Below are 16,624 nucleotides of genomic sequence, written 5' to 3'. Positions count from 1 at the left end.
ATCTACGTCCTGAGGACCTCGCTGCCACCGTCCAAGCGTGCTTGGCCCCGGCAGATGAACCTCAGGATTAAAGGGTGGGCTCAGTTCCGCGCACACTGTGTCTCACCTAAAAAATCCAATGCGCAGGCTGGAAGGTGGAAAGACCTTCCCCGGTTCTTCGTTCGCGAAGAGACTGGCCATTTTTTTTTTTTTTTTCAAGTACCACTTCATCATTTTCACTGGCTCAGAATCTCATATACCATTAAACTAATTTTTCAGTTGATCCTTCACATGAATGATAACATTATTTTTTTCCCCAAGATAATGGTTTACACCTTACACATATATTCTCTCTGGATATACTATGAAATAAATGGCATTCTTTTTGCAGTTTGTTTTAGAGGTAAAATCTTTCACTCATTATTTTAAAACTTAGTGGCAATGGAAAAAATGCTAGCCAGTGCAGGAGGATATCTTCAGTCATTGACAACTAGTCTAAGCTTTCAATCATCCACCAGAGTCTGATTGAAAAGTATAGATCATTATGACCTCACAGTGTTTTTAATGAGGAAATCATTACATCATAATGAAAACCAATACATTGCTCGAGTTCATGGTGAGTGAGGCTGAATGGCTGTCTCCTGAGAACTAGGACTCTAAAGAAAAATGAGAGTCCTAGTAGGTAATGAGCTGACTATGAACTCCCATTGTCATCGTGAATAACACTAGTGCAGTCCTTGAATGTATAAACTGGATTTTATACAATAGGAGCAGAGAGAATATGTTTTCTTTCCCTTGGCATGATTTGACTACTCCTAGAGTAGTCTGTGCAGTTCTAGTATGCAGAATCCAAGAAAGAAATTAAAGCAAGTAAAAAGCATTTCAAGACTTGGGAGAAGGATTTGAATATATACCGTTCCAGAGAACAATGTGGGATTTTCAGAGAGGAGATTAACAGGTAACTCAAGTTTAAATACCTAAGGAAAAGAAATCTTCTTGCAGAGTCTGCAGTCTAGCAAAGGAAGATTGAAAAAATATCTAAGAACTCAAATAAGAATCATACCAGATATGAGATCTGTATTTTCTATGTGACTGCAATTGATCATTGCCCGTTGGAGTCAGAGAACTGCAGTGATATTGGACAATTAATCTAAAAAAGAAGAATTAGAGAAATCAGCTGCTTGTGGTTAGCAGTGGGCAAAGTCTTTCTTAGGAGAATAAAAAAAATATGTCTGTTCTGTAGGAAGCATGAAAAAATGACAGGAAGAGAGAGGATGTGTTTAATGGCATGAGCTGAATTAATGAGAAGTATAAACAGGAAGATATGTTCTCAACTTCAGTAACACTGTTCATTTATCTGTAGAACTGATGGAAGAAATGCATGTACTTCGTAGAGCACAGCTGGGCAACAGTATTTTTGTAATGAATGCCAAAATGGGTTTAGTAGTGCTGTGGAAAAGAGTTGTAAACATGGATGATGAATTTAAGATATATCAAACCACTGTTTTATAAGGATGTACCTTAAGCCCAGGAAGAGTGTTATAATGACGTTCAAATATCAGGTCATAAGGAAGAGAAATTATGAGACAGGGGAAGAAGATATCACCACTCAAGACATACACACGTAGAGTGTGGGAAATGGATATTGTAATAAAGAAAGTAACCTGAAGGAAAGGCATATTCCACAGTATGCAACAGGAGCATTTAAAGAGAAGCAGTCTTGAGCAGAAGATATGCAGAAAAGAGAAAATAGCTTTTGTGTAATGTACACAGCATTTAGGATTACTGTTGGCCTGTACAACTGTTTAACGTTGCTAATTGCAGAGCTGTGAGAGGACTAAAGCTCTTTAATTAGGTAATATGTAACTTGGTAAGGAAAGAAGAAGAATGCAGAAGATAAAAACATAAAGATTTTTGTAAATTTTTTTTAATATTTCTTTCATATTCCACCTGTAGGGTTGAGCATAAAGAAGCAGTTTTTCAGTAAGGCAGTAATGAAATTTTTAAAGGAAAAAGCTTTTCATTTTAGTTGGAAGCATAGATTTATCTTGCTTTTGAGTCAAAATCTTGATAAAGGACTAAAGCTGAGATATTTTGTCAAAAGCTTGGCTTCAAAAGAATAAACATACTTATTTTTCAAAGTATTGTTTGTAATATAAACTAATTAAAACTCAATTTACTATAGAAAACTGAGGGAAAGGCATTCTGATAGAAAGTGATTTCAATTAAAAATCTACAGCTGCTGCATGCACTTGAAGATATAAATTTTACAAGTTCTGTTACCAAAGTTGGATAATCACAAGTAAAACTAAGCAGTCAGAGACATAAATTTCAATTGTTTTTTTAGGAAAATCTATATTGAGGACTGAAACTACAGGTAGTATATGATGATTTACAGTTTCAAGATTTCTACTTTGAGGAGTTACTCTGAAAAAGATAAGCGTATTTTCAATGAACATAATTTTGATAAGGCATTCCTCCAGCTTAGAGTGTATTTTATTGCAGACCACACATATTATTGTATACAGTTCAAAACATACTTTCATTTTCTTGTAAATTCCTCCAAAGATTGTGAATATTGCATTGTCCTGTGTTTATTTCCTCATCAGGAATCATAAAAGTTTAAATTCATTTTTATTATTCAGCTGCTGGTTTGTGATATTTGCTGTAGTCTTAATAAATAGGAGTGAAAAACTTCTTTATATATACAATAAATATTTTCTTATTTACATGTACTCAACTGTGTAGCTCTAGACTAGTCTTTACACTGGCAGCTTTTGTAGTAGTCATCCTGTGTACAGTATTCATTTTATATATATCAGATCCTCAAGGGCCATGGCTTTTGCCAGATGAAGCACTTTTGATTCCGAGGCTGATGAAATACAGTTCTGTTATTGATCTGTACATGACACAGCCAGTCTCTCTGCTGGCAGAGTGTATCAACATTTATCCAGGAATTTGTGAAATGTCACTCAGATCATGTTCATAAGGTAAACTGTGCAAAAACCAGGATCCAAGCCGAGAATCCATGAGGAATTGGACGTGACTTTCTTATTCCTTCATCCTATCTTCTTGGTCAGCCAAGTGGTATTTGTTAAAACAATGTCTATGTTTTGTATTAGGTGTTGAAGAAAGTATGATTATCACTAGGAGCACCCTGTAGTGTAGTCATACTGTTGTTTTTCTCAGGTTTTTAAGTCACTTTGAAGAACAAGATTTTAAGTCAGTGAAAGTGATCTAAGCATTACAAGTCTGTAATTTTTGTTTTGTTTCTAGTGAAATGATGATTCCTGTACAGCTGCAAGCAAGAAACTGCTTAGATTTTCTGAAGAATTTTAACTTTTCTTGCTTCCGTTTGTGTGTAGAGATGTGTGGCAATTCATATTTGTCATTAAGATCTCAGTAAGCAATAGTGGTCAGAAAGGATTTCTACATATTTTTCCTACAGATAAAACCATCAAAATACTGATAATTACATGTTTTCTTTCTTTATAAATTATGATTGAAAAAGGCTGCACATTTTTACTAGTATCAAAAACATATCATGGTAAAAATATTGAAATCTAAAATATGTAATAAAAAGCACACTTCCATATACTATATATCTATTTGTAAAGGATCAAATGTCACTTCTCCAGATATTTTTTTAGGTAGTGTTTCAGCAATAGACTCGCTGTTATCTGCAAATGGATGTAGTGCCTTCTCATCCAGAAGATTGGTTTAAAGTATAAAAAAAGACACAAAAAACTGCACTTCCAAGTTTTTATTTTGTCTTTCTAAAGCAGTTATAGCAGTAACAATTTTAAAGTTAGCCATTAAGGAAAAGAAATTATTTTTATATTTGTGAACAGTTTTCAATTTGAAACATTAAAGTCTTTAAAAAATATCTACATATTTGATTTAAAAATCAGTTATTAATTAAAGTAAGGAGAAACAGGTTTTATTCAAGTGATAGTTTTGAGTTTGGCAGTCTTGGGATTTTTTTCCAAATATAAGAAGGATTTTCTTTTATTTCTCTAAGATAATTTCTTTAGTTTGAATCCCACAGTACAAAATCAAGATTTAATTGAAATATCACTAGTGAATGACCACTAAAACTTTCCTGCTCTCTACTTTTTCAAATGTTTTTCCCATGTTTGTACATAAAAATATAGTAAACCTAGGGTAGAAGTGTTGTTGGTCATGAAAAAATATTTACATGTGAGACATCTATTTTTACTTGTTATCCTTCCCTTAACAAAGTTAACATATGCGAGATGCAAACTCAGTAAGGTGTGGAAAAGTCAATATTTTAGTTTGTTGGATTTCGGGTCGAGTTGCAACATTTTTGTTTGATTGATTTTTGGTTTTGTGGAGTTTTTGTCTCGTGGATATATGTGTTTATTTTGCAAAGATCCGCAGGCTAAACAAATACTGTTCTTAGTATGATGGTACTTCGTAGCATTGAAGGCCACCAGCTTGTCAAACTACTGTTCTTCATAGCAGAACCATTGCCAGCTTGTCAGGCATTATTTATTAAAGAGGACATTTATTGTGCTACTTAACAGTGTCAAGGCACTCTGTGCAATATTGTATCTTGCTATGGAAACCGCACACAAAATAAACATATTGGAAGAAAGGAACAAGAATTTTAGTAAGCTTTGAACATACTATGAGAAAAGATTGAATGTCTGTAATTAATGAAATCCATAAAATAACAGATTAATGGTAAAGACTGAAGGAGTGTAATGCCCACCTCCCCAGGCATAAAAGGTTATTTAAAACAGCCAGTGGTCAGTTTGTGCTTCTATATCCCTTAAGAAAAATGGATTTAATTTTTTGGGAAAGACCATATGTATATGTATAGGTCAATTCTTTTCTCCGAGGGCACTGAAGAATTGCAGAAGGCTACCAGGAGAATCTTCTCTGCAGTTAAACCAAATTATTCAGAAATTGTCTATTTATTCTCAAATGGAAAGCTGGTTTTTTTTGTAAATAACTAGCACATCTTAATACTGAAGAGTTTGAACTGTGGAGCTGGCAGCTCCTTGGAAACTTTTACTCCTCGGACACAAAGTTCCCCTTTTCCTCCATGCAGCTTATTACTGCTTGGTTTCTAGTAAGGTTTATCAGTGATCAGAAAGCAGAACCATAACAATAGCTCCCACATCTTGTCCTTCAGGGAAAAATGTCAGAAATAAACATAGGTTACAGTTCTTCTGAACTCCTCTGGATTTCAGAAGAGGAATCTTCAGCTTCACCAGTTCAGAACTGTTAGATCTTCTGCAAAGCACTGGTTTCCTGTTTGACCATATTTTCTTACCTATCCCACACTGAGATACCTTTGTAGGTCTTTTTTTTTTCTTTCTATCTAGACATAAATGAATAGGAGTCAAGAGCTAAGGCATCTTCAACAACAGTAGAAAAGTTTTACAACTAAGACTACTACTGAGACAGGAAACTACACCTGAGATTCCTTTTTTAAAAAATTTCTCTACAGCGTAACCTCCTTGGGATTGTTGTAATCTTCCTATGCCTTAGACAGCCCTCCCCTGCCTCGCCTCCTCCCCCCCACCCCTCCCGCCATCGTTGCAGATAATGAGTGCTGTTTTACAGGTTTTACAGGATTCTTTGGAATCCCTACCAGTGTACCAACTCTATAACATAATGGGAGGAGTTTTTTAGGTTTGTCACCATGTGAAGTGCCTGAACCTCATGGACTAAGTTGCTGCTAGAGGAGGTGGAAGAATGTACTTTTTTGCTAATGCTTTGCACAGTCTGATTTGCTCTCCTAAAGCTTAATTGGGAATTAATAAGGTAATCATGGACTGTTCCTGTAGCTTGTGTCATGTTCAGGTTTATTTTGCATCACTCCATGCTATCTTTGATGCTTAATGCACCAAGAGCTTCAGTTCCTTTCTCAGCAGTGTGTGACTGCATGACTAGCCATAGCATGTCTCACAAGATTCACAGGCACTGGAAAAAGATTTACTTTTGGTGGCCAAACTGCCCACAATTTTCAGTTCATTTGCAGATTCAAATGTGGTCCTATGGTGTTTAGAGTATTATGTACACCAAAGAGAAAGGTATGATTTTGTTCATATTCTTATCTTCTTGAAGCAGGGGAGAATGAGGGAAATACTAAGGAACAGCAGCTATAGGTCTGGTTCAAGATGGGATGTAGAATTACAGGGATTAGATGCAAATACAGTGTTGTCCTCCTACTGTTCATGTATGGTAAAATAATTAATTGCCCAAATGAGTCTTAATATTGATGGTAGTAATGATAAAGGGAAAGTATATTTCACTTTATACATTAGACTGAAAACATGGCTTTTTCTTGTGATGGTCTCTTCAGGTATTTAATAAGTAATGCAAGGGGTATTTTACCCTAAACTGTTCATTTATGCCTGTAATTTTAGCAAGAGTTCCAATGATAACATAAATTACAAATTAAAGATAAGACTGTGGGGGTTCATTTACAAGAATCCAGGGATGAATTACCACCTTAATTTATATGCAGTACATTGTAGTGGTAAATTTTAAATGCAGTTCATTGTTTTGAAAAATATTCCTGTCTTTGCATCTTCCCCACAATGTCTGTCATCAGCTTTCTTATACCTCTCAGAAGTGGCTAGCAGGATGTTTTTATTTTCTTAGGTAGAGATGTAAATAATAAATGAATATTTGTATAATATCACCTTTATGTGATTAGGAAAATTCCAGGTGCTTAACATTTTTTTCCCAACTCTTTGTTGTTTATTTCTATATTTCTCCTGCTCTGTGACAACATAGAATTTTTCCATTACTTATGTTTTTTAATACAGTTCATATTTAAAATGTTTTACTTTTACACAGCTGTCTACATTAAAAAGAAAAACAAAACAACAACCTTCTGACGACATTTTTTCATCTTCTGTTGATATTTGAAACAGTTACAAATGAAATTCCTAAATTAATATATAAAATTAAGCACAGAGCCATTTTGAATATTGTAACCAACTTCTAACAATAAACTATAACCTACATTTTAGTAATTTTTATCTTAAAACAGTTCTATCACTTCCTCAGAGTAAAATGGAAGGGAATGGTCTTTAACAGTTGAAAATCTGAGACTGAAAAAAAGGAAAATAATATATAAAGAGCAGTATGGGAGATGGAATAGCTTTCCCTACAAGCACAGATTTCCTGACCGCTTATATTTGAGATGCAGAAATATTTCTGTTGAAAATGGTTCACTCTCTAAAACAGATAGAAATGAGGAGAGGTTAAATTAATATTTCACTATTTTTTCAGCTGTTTTGTTTCTTTTTTTGCTTACATATTCTCTTAAAAATAACTTTAATTTTTAAAACCATAGAGCTGTATGCTTTGGAACTAAGTGGGTAAATCAAAAGAAAGTTTCAAAACAGTATTTAAAATAGCATTTTCATTTTGGTTTCTCTCTATTTTATGTGAGTTATACAGAAAACAGATGGAAGCATTATTAATTTTTCCCCCCAATGAGTTTTAGTGCAGCATATTTGTATGTGTTATCTGAAACATATGAATACTTAGTATTGCTGCTGTTAAATTCGTAATGAGTTGTAGGGATTGTGAAATTCCCTGACTGGCTCTCATGCAAGTAGTTCATTTGCAGTGCTTAGATGTGTTAAGATTAAGCAGGGGGAATATGGCAAGCACTATCCCTGACCCTAGATGAAAAATTAAATTTTTAGCTTTTTGAGTTTGCCCCAACTCTTGTGTTTGATGAAAATCTGATAAATACTGTGTAGTCCTTAAAAAGATTGTGCAGTAAAACCTAGTCCTAACTACAAAAGATCATGTGGATTCCATGTCTTATATTGAAAATTCCCTCGTAAGTACAAAGCCGTGGAAATCATCAGCTGGAAGTCTTTGCTTTTGTATAGCAATAGTTAATGTGCACAGGCATCGTAGATGTTGGAATACCCAACTTAACTAGCATTTATTTAAATAGCAATGGTGGGTACATGAAAACATTGAGTTTGAACTTCAGCCATATCTTCTCAACTGGCATGCTATAATGCTGTTTTCAGATGGGACAAAATGTGAAATGTCTCTGGTTATATTGTCATTTTTAATTTATTTGTAGTAAAACATTTTCATGTACTGTGTTGGGCCTGGTAGATATTAATGCTTCAAATAATTTAAACTAAATATGTAAGATATAGTATAATATAGTGTAATACTGAATATTTTTATTTTTAAGAAATACTAATTTTTTAAGTTCTGTAATTTTTATCTGGGAATGTTAGGGCCTTGGAGGCAATGTACTGCATATCTGTATATGCTGGCAGGTTGCGTCTCCATATTGGAAACTCAATCACTACAAAAATAAATCATGTAGTTGTGATCATAAAATTGATCATAGTGAAACTACTTATATAAGTAATATTAAATAAATAGTTAATAGTCCTTATATTCCTTTGCAGTTTGCATGGACAGATAAAGTGCTGCATCTGCTTTAGTATGAAAGCATTGTAGCTTTCTTAATACATACAGAAATTAGGCATGGGATACAGCAATGTGTACTTGTACAGAGACATGAAATGAAAGTGATAGAAAATGAAGGCTGAAATAGAATTGCTGCAGGTTAGAACCTTTACCTTTAAATTGGTGTAATCACTGTACAGATGACATGTTTCAGAAGCATTTTCATGATCTTAAAAAGTGTTACCTAAATTATTACTAAGTTTTTTCTTATTTTCTATAGTTTATTTGAATGATCACTGGCTGATTGCGCAATGCATGATTCTGTACTCAAACCTGTCTGTTGTTTAGAGGAGCAGATGATTTCTTGGAGAATTGGGCCCAGAATATATTACTCCAGTACCTTCATACATGAGTGTTGTGTATTTCTCTAGAGTAGATTTATGTATTCTGGTCTTTATCTTTGTAATATTAATATCATTATTGTTATTTACAAAAAGAGAAAGACAAAATTTAAAAAGTACCTATCTGGACTGATTTGATGGATTTTCTTTTTTTATTATTTAGTAATTTGCCATTGCCAGATGTTGCAATGCTAGGTTTTTGTATGTTGTAGAATAAATTTAGCTGTAAGTTACCTATAAAATAGCTGAATTAAAATTACAAGTAAAGGCTTTGTTTATGAAGTGCTATACAATAAATAACCCTTTATAAATGATTGATCAGTACTAGTACATGGTTAAGATAGAGTCTTTGACAGGAGTTTTTGTTAGTGATTACAACTGTTTTCCCAGTAATAGCTGAATTTACAATTTGTGTTTATGAAAGGGCCATTCTTTAGATAACAGGAATGGAAATACTGCTTTTATAAAGCAGATGGAATGCAATTCTGTTACCATTATCAATAGGGCAAATGTTTTTCTTTAGTAAAATACTTGAGATGAGAAGTATACCTCTTTTCTGCAGGCTGATGTCTGTATTTCTCTTCCGGGAACTAATTTAAACACTTCACGAGAGATTGACATTTTCTGTGCCTTAAACATCCTTAAAAGCTGCTTTGTTCATTGCAAACCATATTTAGTATGACCTCATAATAATGTAGCACACCTCAAGTGTCATGCCTGTCTTTACTATGCACTTTAGAGCTGTGTTCATCCATACCAGACAACTGCACTTCAAGAGAAGGTTATTTTTTTCTTTGATAGACTATTAGCAATAATTAGGAAGATTCACTTCTGTAAGATGTCAGAGATTGTTTAAAAAAGTTGAATGTCAGTGGCTTTAAAAGAGGGTTCTTTTCCCTGACACATAGGTATGGCATGTGAAACATGAAATGTTAATTTAACTTTTCCGCTTATTATTCATGCACAATATTATTTTGTCATTCAGATAGTACACTGACAGAGTGCAAAGGGTGTTAAAATAGTGCTGCTAGAATAAAAAGAGGATTAATCTACCATTGGCCAATTAGCCAAAGGGTACTTAATGGTCTCTAAAGGCTACTGAAGTCTAACAACTAGCTAAAGCACAGGCAAAAAGTCCTCTATATTACCTTCATTTATTTGACATTTTGTGAAATAGTCAGCTGCTGATAACTGTGTTTTGCTGGAAAAAAAATTGCAACTAAGTGATTTGGTAGATTTTACTAAAATTTCAGGAGAGTAGATGACAAATAAGTTCTACATTTTAGAAGTTTGTCTTGCTTGGGGGTTTCTTTGTTTCAGTTTAGGGTTAGGATATTAAATCACCAGAGACTTCTATTTGATATTTTGTCTTCATGTCTAGAATACCAAGTAATCAACCACTTACGGCACTTGCATGAGAAGAACTTTGATTGAGGATTTGGACTTATTTGCCTTTTGTCTATATGATCACATTAAGTATGCAGCACAGTTAGCTTTTTAGTCTGGTATATATCTTTTCATATTTTCAGATAGCTACGTACCATCTTTATTAATTTTACCTTTTTTTTTTTTTTTTTCTTCAGGCAGAGGAAAGTTTTGATTAAAGAGAACAAAAAAAAGGCCAGCCTAATGGGGTTGACACAATAAATTTGTCTTGGATATTGTAAATATGTTTATCATTATGTTATAATACCATTTAATGGAGTGGGTAAAATCATAAGTACCTAGCTCTGTGCCTCCAAGTTTGATTTGAAAAGTTCTTACATGTTTTATGTGTACAACAAGTATATTATGTGTACACATGATATTTTTCATGATTAAGCTAAAACTGTGAAAAAAACAGAGTTCTCTTTAAAACTTTCATAGAAAGAGTGTGAAATTTTAATATAGAACCTGGTATAGGATCTATGCATATAGCGGATGTATTTTATTATCTACTGTAGCAGGAGTTCTTAGAGAAAAGAAGTATGTTAACCTCAGTTTTCTTACAGTTGTTGCAATGTTTTCATCTGCCAGGATTTTAGGATAGTAAGCTTCATAGCAAATAGGGTTTTTACACATCTGAGTATATTAGCTATATTTGAATTACAAAATCAGTAGTAAAATAAGGTTATGTCATTGCTTAAAAAGGGTTTCAAGAATACCTGATTTACATCCTGTTTTATAATTTTGCCCAGAAATATTTTCTATATAATGTATTTTGCAAATATAAATGTATGGATTTGTGTTACAAGAGTATCAGCCACTACCAGAAGAAATGTTATTTTCATACATGCCAGTTGCAGTAGGAGGGTGACTGCTGTAAACTGAGCTCAAAGTCCCTTACAGGGTGGTTGTGATGCCAAGGAGCAATAGGCCATTCCAGGAACTTCGTGTGTTAATCTATTTGGCCTTCCACATAGCTATCTTTCTGAGAGAGCATTTATGGTAAAAAGCCTTGCTGAGTCAATGGAAGCTTTACACTGACTACCTAAAAACCGTGATTTCATCACTTACTCCTTTGTGAACAACAGAACAGAGTGTCATGGGTATACCAGGAGCAAGGAGATTAAGATAGATGGATGTTAAAATATTGAACCTATAAACATCTGTTAAGCCAAAACACTCTGGAGGAGGTGCAGCAGACAAAGGCCTCTACATTGCAGAGGAACAGCAGTAGCCTGCCTTTATCAACATCTGGTCTAGCTGGTGTTTAAGATTCTGCCTTTCATCCTGGTGACCTCTTCCCCTGGAGTAAATTCTTTTTACTCTGTCACTCAGGATTTGCATGCATGGTAGCACACACACAAAACTTCCACTGTGTCTAAAAAAGAAAAAATAACAAAAGGCTTGACCTAAAATGTAGCAAGTGGTGAGTAACAGCAGGGTAATGAACTTGCTTCTTAAATAAGTAAATGCAAAGAATATCTTTTAGTCATAAATATTTTGCTAGGGCATGGGGGTTGTTTTTCGCATCACACATAGATTGATAAAGGATTTTCACACAGCCATTCAATATATTGTGAATAGAAGAGTAAGGGAGGAGAATTATCAGTACTGTAGCACATTTACATTGTCAACAGAAGTATTAAGAGACAACCTTCTTGATACCTCTGATTGCAATTGCATGTCTGTCTGCTTTTGCAAGGTGGAGGTTTTTGCCTCTGCATATGTTACTTTCACTTCACCCTTGTCGTTCTGATACTGTTTCTGAATTTATGTAGATTCTTATTTTAAATTCTTTTTTTCTACCTCCATAAGTAAATTCTACGACTGTCCTCTTTAGCGCCTGTCCCATGAAGGCCTTTTAGTTTTTCTATGTATCTGCTATAATTTTTGAGAATGTGGCCAGTGCAATCAGGACATTTTAGAACTGATGCATATTGGCAGCAGCAGTAGCTAAAGAAACTTCTGAGAGTCACAAGCTCTCTTGAGCAGATATGGGGGCATTTCTGGTTTTAAACAGAGATATTAATGTAGCTATGATTTTTTTCTTCTTGCTTTTCTTTTTATGAATAATTTATTATAGAGACACTGAATCATGAAATTCTGCATGTAGAAATATTGGTTATACTTGACAAATTAACATAATCCTTATATTTTCTATACTACATCTTTCTGTACTACTACTGCTTTTGCTTATTGAAGTAGCCTTCATTTTGTCTTTTTCTCTGAGAATGTATGAATTATGGGAATAGTATATTATACTGAGGAATAGTCAATTAGAAAATACATTAACACTATTTATTTCTTTTTCAATAATGACAGCAGACACAGAACGGAATGGCCCCTTTCCTAAGAACAGTGCTTAACTCAGATACACATGTATAATGCCCATTGATTTTAATAAATTTGCTTAATGAATGCGAAAGAAATACTGTTAAGAGTTTTAACTTTAAATACAGGATGCAGTTTCTCATACCTATGGTATTTTTTTAAGGTAATGCAGAATTAACAAGCATTCTCTTGTCGTTCTTAGTAGGAATAAATATGACTATAAGTAGTTTTTCTTTTATTTGGATATATGTGATCTTCAGATTATCAGCATTATCAGGGAGAGTATGCATATATAAATACATGTATATGAAAAGTTCTTTTCTAATACCATTAAACAGTATAAAATCTAATTTTTAGAGAATTGTTGGGCCATTGTTGGCTTCCAGCTGACTACAGTTTTGTGAAAGCTAACCACTAGCATGGAGATTATTTCTGATCCCTTTTTGCAGAACAACATTCAACATTATTTAAATTAAACAATTACTTAAAACATTAGCTCTATAAGGAGTTTCGTGAAATATATTGGTACAAAGATTGATTAAGTCTTGTTGGTTGTCAGTCAAGTGCAACAAGACTGAGAGTTTGTTTTCATGATATTTATTTGAACTAAATCCCTAACAAGGCTTGTCTGCTAATTGGACTTAGCATTTATGTTGCTAAATGAGAAGCATTTTGGCTGCAGTATAGGGTGGTAAGACCTACCCAGTGGAATAAACAACTAACATCTGTTATCCTGTCCTGCTCCAACTTGTCTTTTAGCACTTAAGTACTTCAGCACTAGAGTCAAGGTTATGGAATATGTGGTTCTCTGGCTATGGTGTATATATGTGAGAGGGATGAAATAACACACAAGTAAAGACCAGCCAACCAGAAGATATTTAGTGCAGCTGGTCCACTTTGCTTTAACCTCTACAAGCCCTACAAATATCAAAACAAAAGCCAAGAGAAGGGTGTATGTTTTATAGCAATTGTCAACACAGCAATTCAGGTGAGCTTACGGTGGTCACCATTAAAACAGATTTGACATTTAACCACCTTTAATATGCATTGGTGTCTGAGGCAACTTGGTATTTCTTTATGTTCTGTGTAGAAATAATTGATGAATCCTAGAGAGGCTCTAGTTAAACAGGTTTCAACAGTAACCACTGTTACAGGTTTTTTTATGATGATTTTTGCCTTTAAAAAAATTACTTGTTTTTAATGTTCATTGACTTCTTTTTCCCGCTGGATTTGATCTTTGCCTGTACTAGAGAATTCAACCAACAACTATGCAATGTAATTACAGATAATATATACTGTTTCATTCCTCTTGAATTTTGAACTGGAGAAGCATCTCATATGATCAAGCAGAAATATTATTAGGATGAAACTGTGATTGTTTTTTATGTTTGTAAAACAGATGTTGACCTCCAACCTGGCCAAGTGGCAACAGGAGAAGGAAGATTTACAAGGAAAATTAAAGTTGAGAGAACACCTGTCTCGAACTGTTGGCAAGAGTAAAGCCACACCAGCTCCTTCAAAGAACATTGATTTAGAGATGAAACAGCTGCAGTGCAAACTAAAGGTGACAGAACATATTATCTAGCACTGAGGATAATTTGTATGAACAGTAGTTCATAACTGGGTCAAGCAGACATACGTATACCCACATGAGCCTATCATTTATATCTTAGCCAGTGATTAGCAACTTAGGTGTTAGATTGCCTTTGATGGTAAGTAGAAATGTACTCATAAGCAGGAGAACTGAAAGTTACAATTTAAATAATTTTTGCAGATCAAATAGGCAAGACAGGGCATCTTGCTACATTTTCACACAATGATTAAATACATCTGGTTGTAATGTGCTGTGAAATTAGTTCAGTGAATATTGTGTTGATTCCTTTCTTCCTTTAACAAAGAGAAAAGCAAAAGCTATCTGTGAAAGGGGAGCAAAGAATTTGAGCTAATGGGGCAGCTTCTGTTACAGTGTTATGCTACTGGTATGTCACTGTTGGTTTTGTCTTCAAAGAAACACTTACTGTTTTAAATTTGTATTTTTGTAGATTAGCTGGTAGGAAAATACTAATTTATTCATGATGTCATTTTTTAGTCTCCAGTGATTCTGTTTCTTGTGAATGGTGTAAATACTGGACTGTGTTTTTCTGAAAGCTTTCTCAGCAGGTGGCCCAGATCAAACATATTCATTATTTTTCTCTTCTCACTGGAGGAAATATATGTGCAACAGGATGTCCTAAAGTTGTTTTTTCCTATCATTTTCAGTTAAATAGTAGAGGAAAGAGAAAAGGTCAAAATGGTACAGTTTCTTGCTGCTAGAAGAAAGGGCAGAGTAGCAAGACATCTGCCAAGGGATCAGGTAGAAGAAAAGGCCATGTTACATGGGCAACATCGCTGGCCCTAAATACTGGATTAGCTGTGCTAATGCACAAATGTGGGTAATGCTCAGATCCCTTAGCCCTTGATGGCCATCATGGTATTACAGATCTTGGCTATAGCACACTGGATGCATAACATCTAAATTCAGAGATTAGTAAAGGTAGGTCACATTGATAAAGAGATGAGGCCAGCAGGGAGTAGCCATGAAAAGGCACATAAATTGACCTACTTTAATTATGAGAAAGAGGTCTTGAAACCATACACACTGACTTCTTGAGTGTTGTTTTCAGATTTAGGATGGACTAATCTGTCTCTGTTGCTGGTGAGTGGTAATTTCTGTTAATTAGGGTTGTACCTTTTAGATGAGTATCTTCATTATCAAGAAACCTAATAGTCAATTGCCCTATGCAAGTAAGAAAAATTTTTACAAAAGGGGATTTTTTTTTTAAACAGCCTGAGAGTAACACCCATGCTAGAAGCTTATTTATTTGTCTGCTACATTTCAACAGCAAAATAAATAGCTGAAAAATATAAAATATAAGTTTTTTCGTTTCTATACCAAAGGAAACATTTAGCAAGCATCAATAAATCTGATGTCAAAATACTAATAATTCCTTTTTAAAAATATATTACATTTATACAGGCCATTCGCTTAAGAGTTGGACTTGGTGACCCCTGTGGGTCCTTTCCAACTCAGACTATTCTGTGATTCTATGATTTTGGATGAAAAAATACACCATGTATGCAAAATAGTATTTATGGTGAAAATATTCTGTAACTCCATATACAGAGTAATAGAATAAATTCACTGTTTTCTGAATTGTATGAGAGTTTTGATAGTAAGGACCTCAAGAGCTACTTAAATTGGCCATAAATAAAGTTAGGAATTTTAGAAACTTGATTTAAGTTCTGCAAGTCATTTTTTAGAGAAGAATTTGGGAAAAGTTGTTTACCTGGAACAAAACTATTGTTCTAGACTAACTGTCTTCCTTAAAAAGGAGATACAAAGTTATTCTCCTAAATATCTGAATGTGTAAGCAGCAAAAGCTTTCCTTATAGGTCAGAATTTTGAATTACTTGGTTTTGTTGTTTAAATTTTTTTCCTCAGAGCTGTCTTCGCAGTGTTTGTTTATGTTGTATGTAATGGCTCCTGGTGTCTTTGCCAATAGAAAGAAATGTTGTAAGTGTGGATGGTGAGTTTGAAAGTGAAATAGCGCAATCATATTTCTCTGCCTTTGAGCATGTGCAGAGGCCCACCTAAGTATTCAGGTTCACATCTTGTGTGTAACTGTGTAACAGGGTGCTGTGCTTTACATTAATGGAGCTCAACCTCCACAAACAGGTCTCAGGAAACTCGGGAATATTCTGCTAGCATACATCATTTTAACAATTATCTGGTTATACCTCACATTATAATAATACTAAATAGACTAGACAAGTTATTAAGAACAATATTTTACATCTAACAATGCACACAAGAATATATACTCCCCCTGAGAGTCACAGAGTTATGTACAATACTCCCATTAATGTTAATAGGCGTTACAAGTCTGCACTGAGCAGAGAAATTCTCCTGAAGTATCTTTGTTTACAGCATGTCTGATCTTTTTGCTTATTATTTATACATATTGAATAAAAAGCTGTTGTACAGCGTCTGAACCTGTACACATATACGTTGTGCT

At 34.2% G+C, this 16,624-nt stretch overlaps 1 protein-coding gene across 14 annotated transcripts in view; it reads left to right on the top strand.

The window, feature by feature from the left end:
* Nucleotides 1-16,624, top strand: part of CNTLN (centlein) — a 181,667-nt gene that overhangs the window by 132,965 nt on the left and 32,078 nt on the right. For all 14 annotated transcript variants that reach the window (XM_027910062.1, XM_027910047.1, XM_027910107.1 and 11 more), the window contains one exon: nt 13,969-14,133. In XM_027910062.1, the coding sequence (XP_027765863.1) occupies nt 13,969-14,133 (165 nt within the window). The remainder of the gene's footprint in view (nt 1-13,968; nt 14,134-16,624) is intronic.

Source organism: Empidonax traillii, unplaced genomic scaffold (genome assembly GCF_003031625.1).
Source record: "Empidonax traillii isolate 1590-97213 ecotype Southwest subspecies unplaced genomic scaffold, ASM303162v1 scaffold28:size2823434, whole genome shotgun sequence".
NCBI classification, from domain to species: domain Eukaryota; kingdom Metazoa; phylum Chordata; class Aves; order Passeriformes; family Tyrannidae; genus Empidonax; species Empidonax traillii.
Note: the sequence above shows the minus strand (reverse complement) of the source record. Positions and strands in the feature narration are given on the sequence as shown.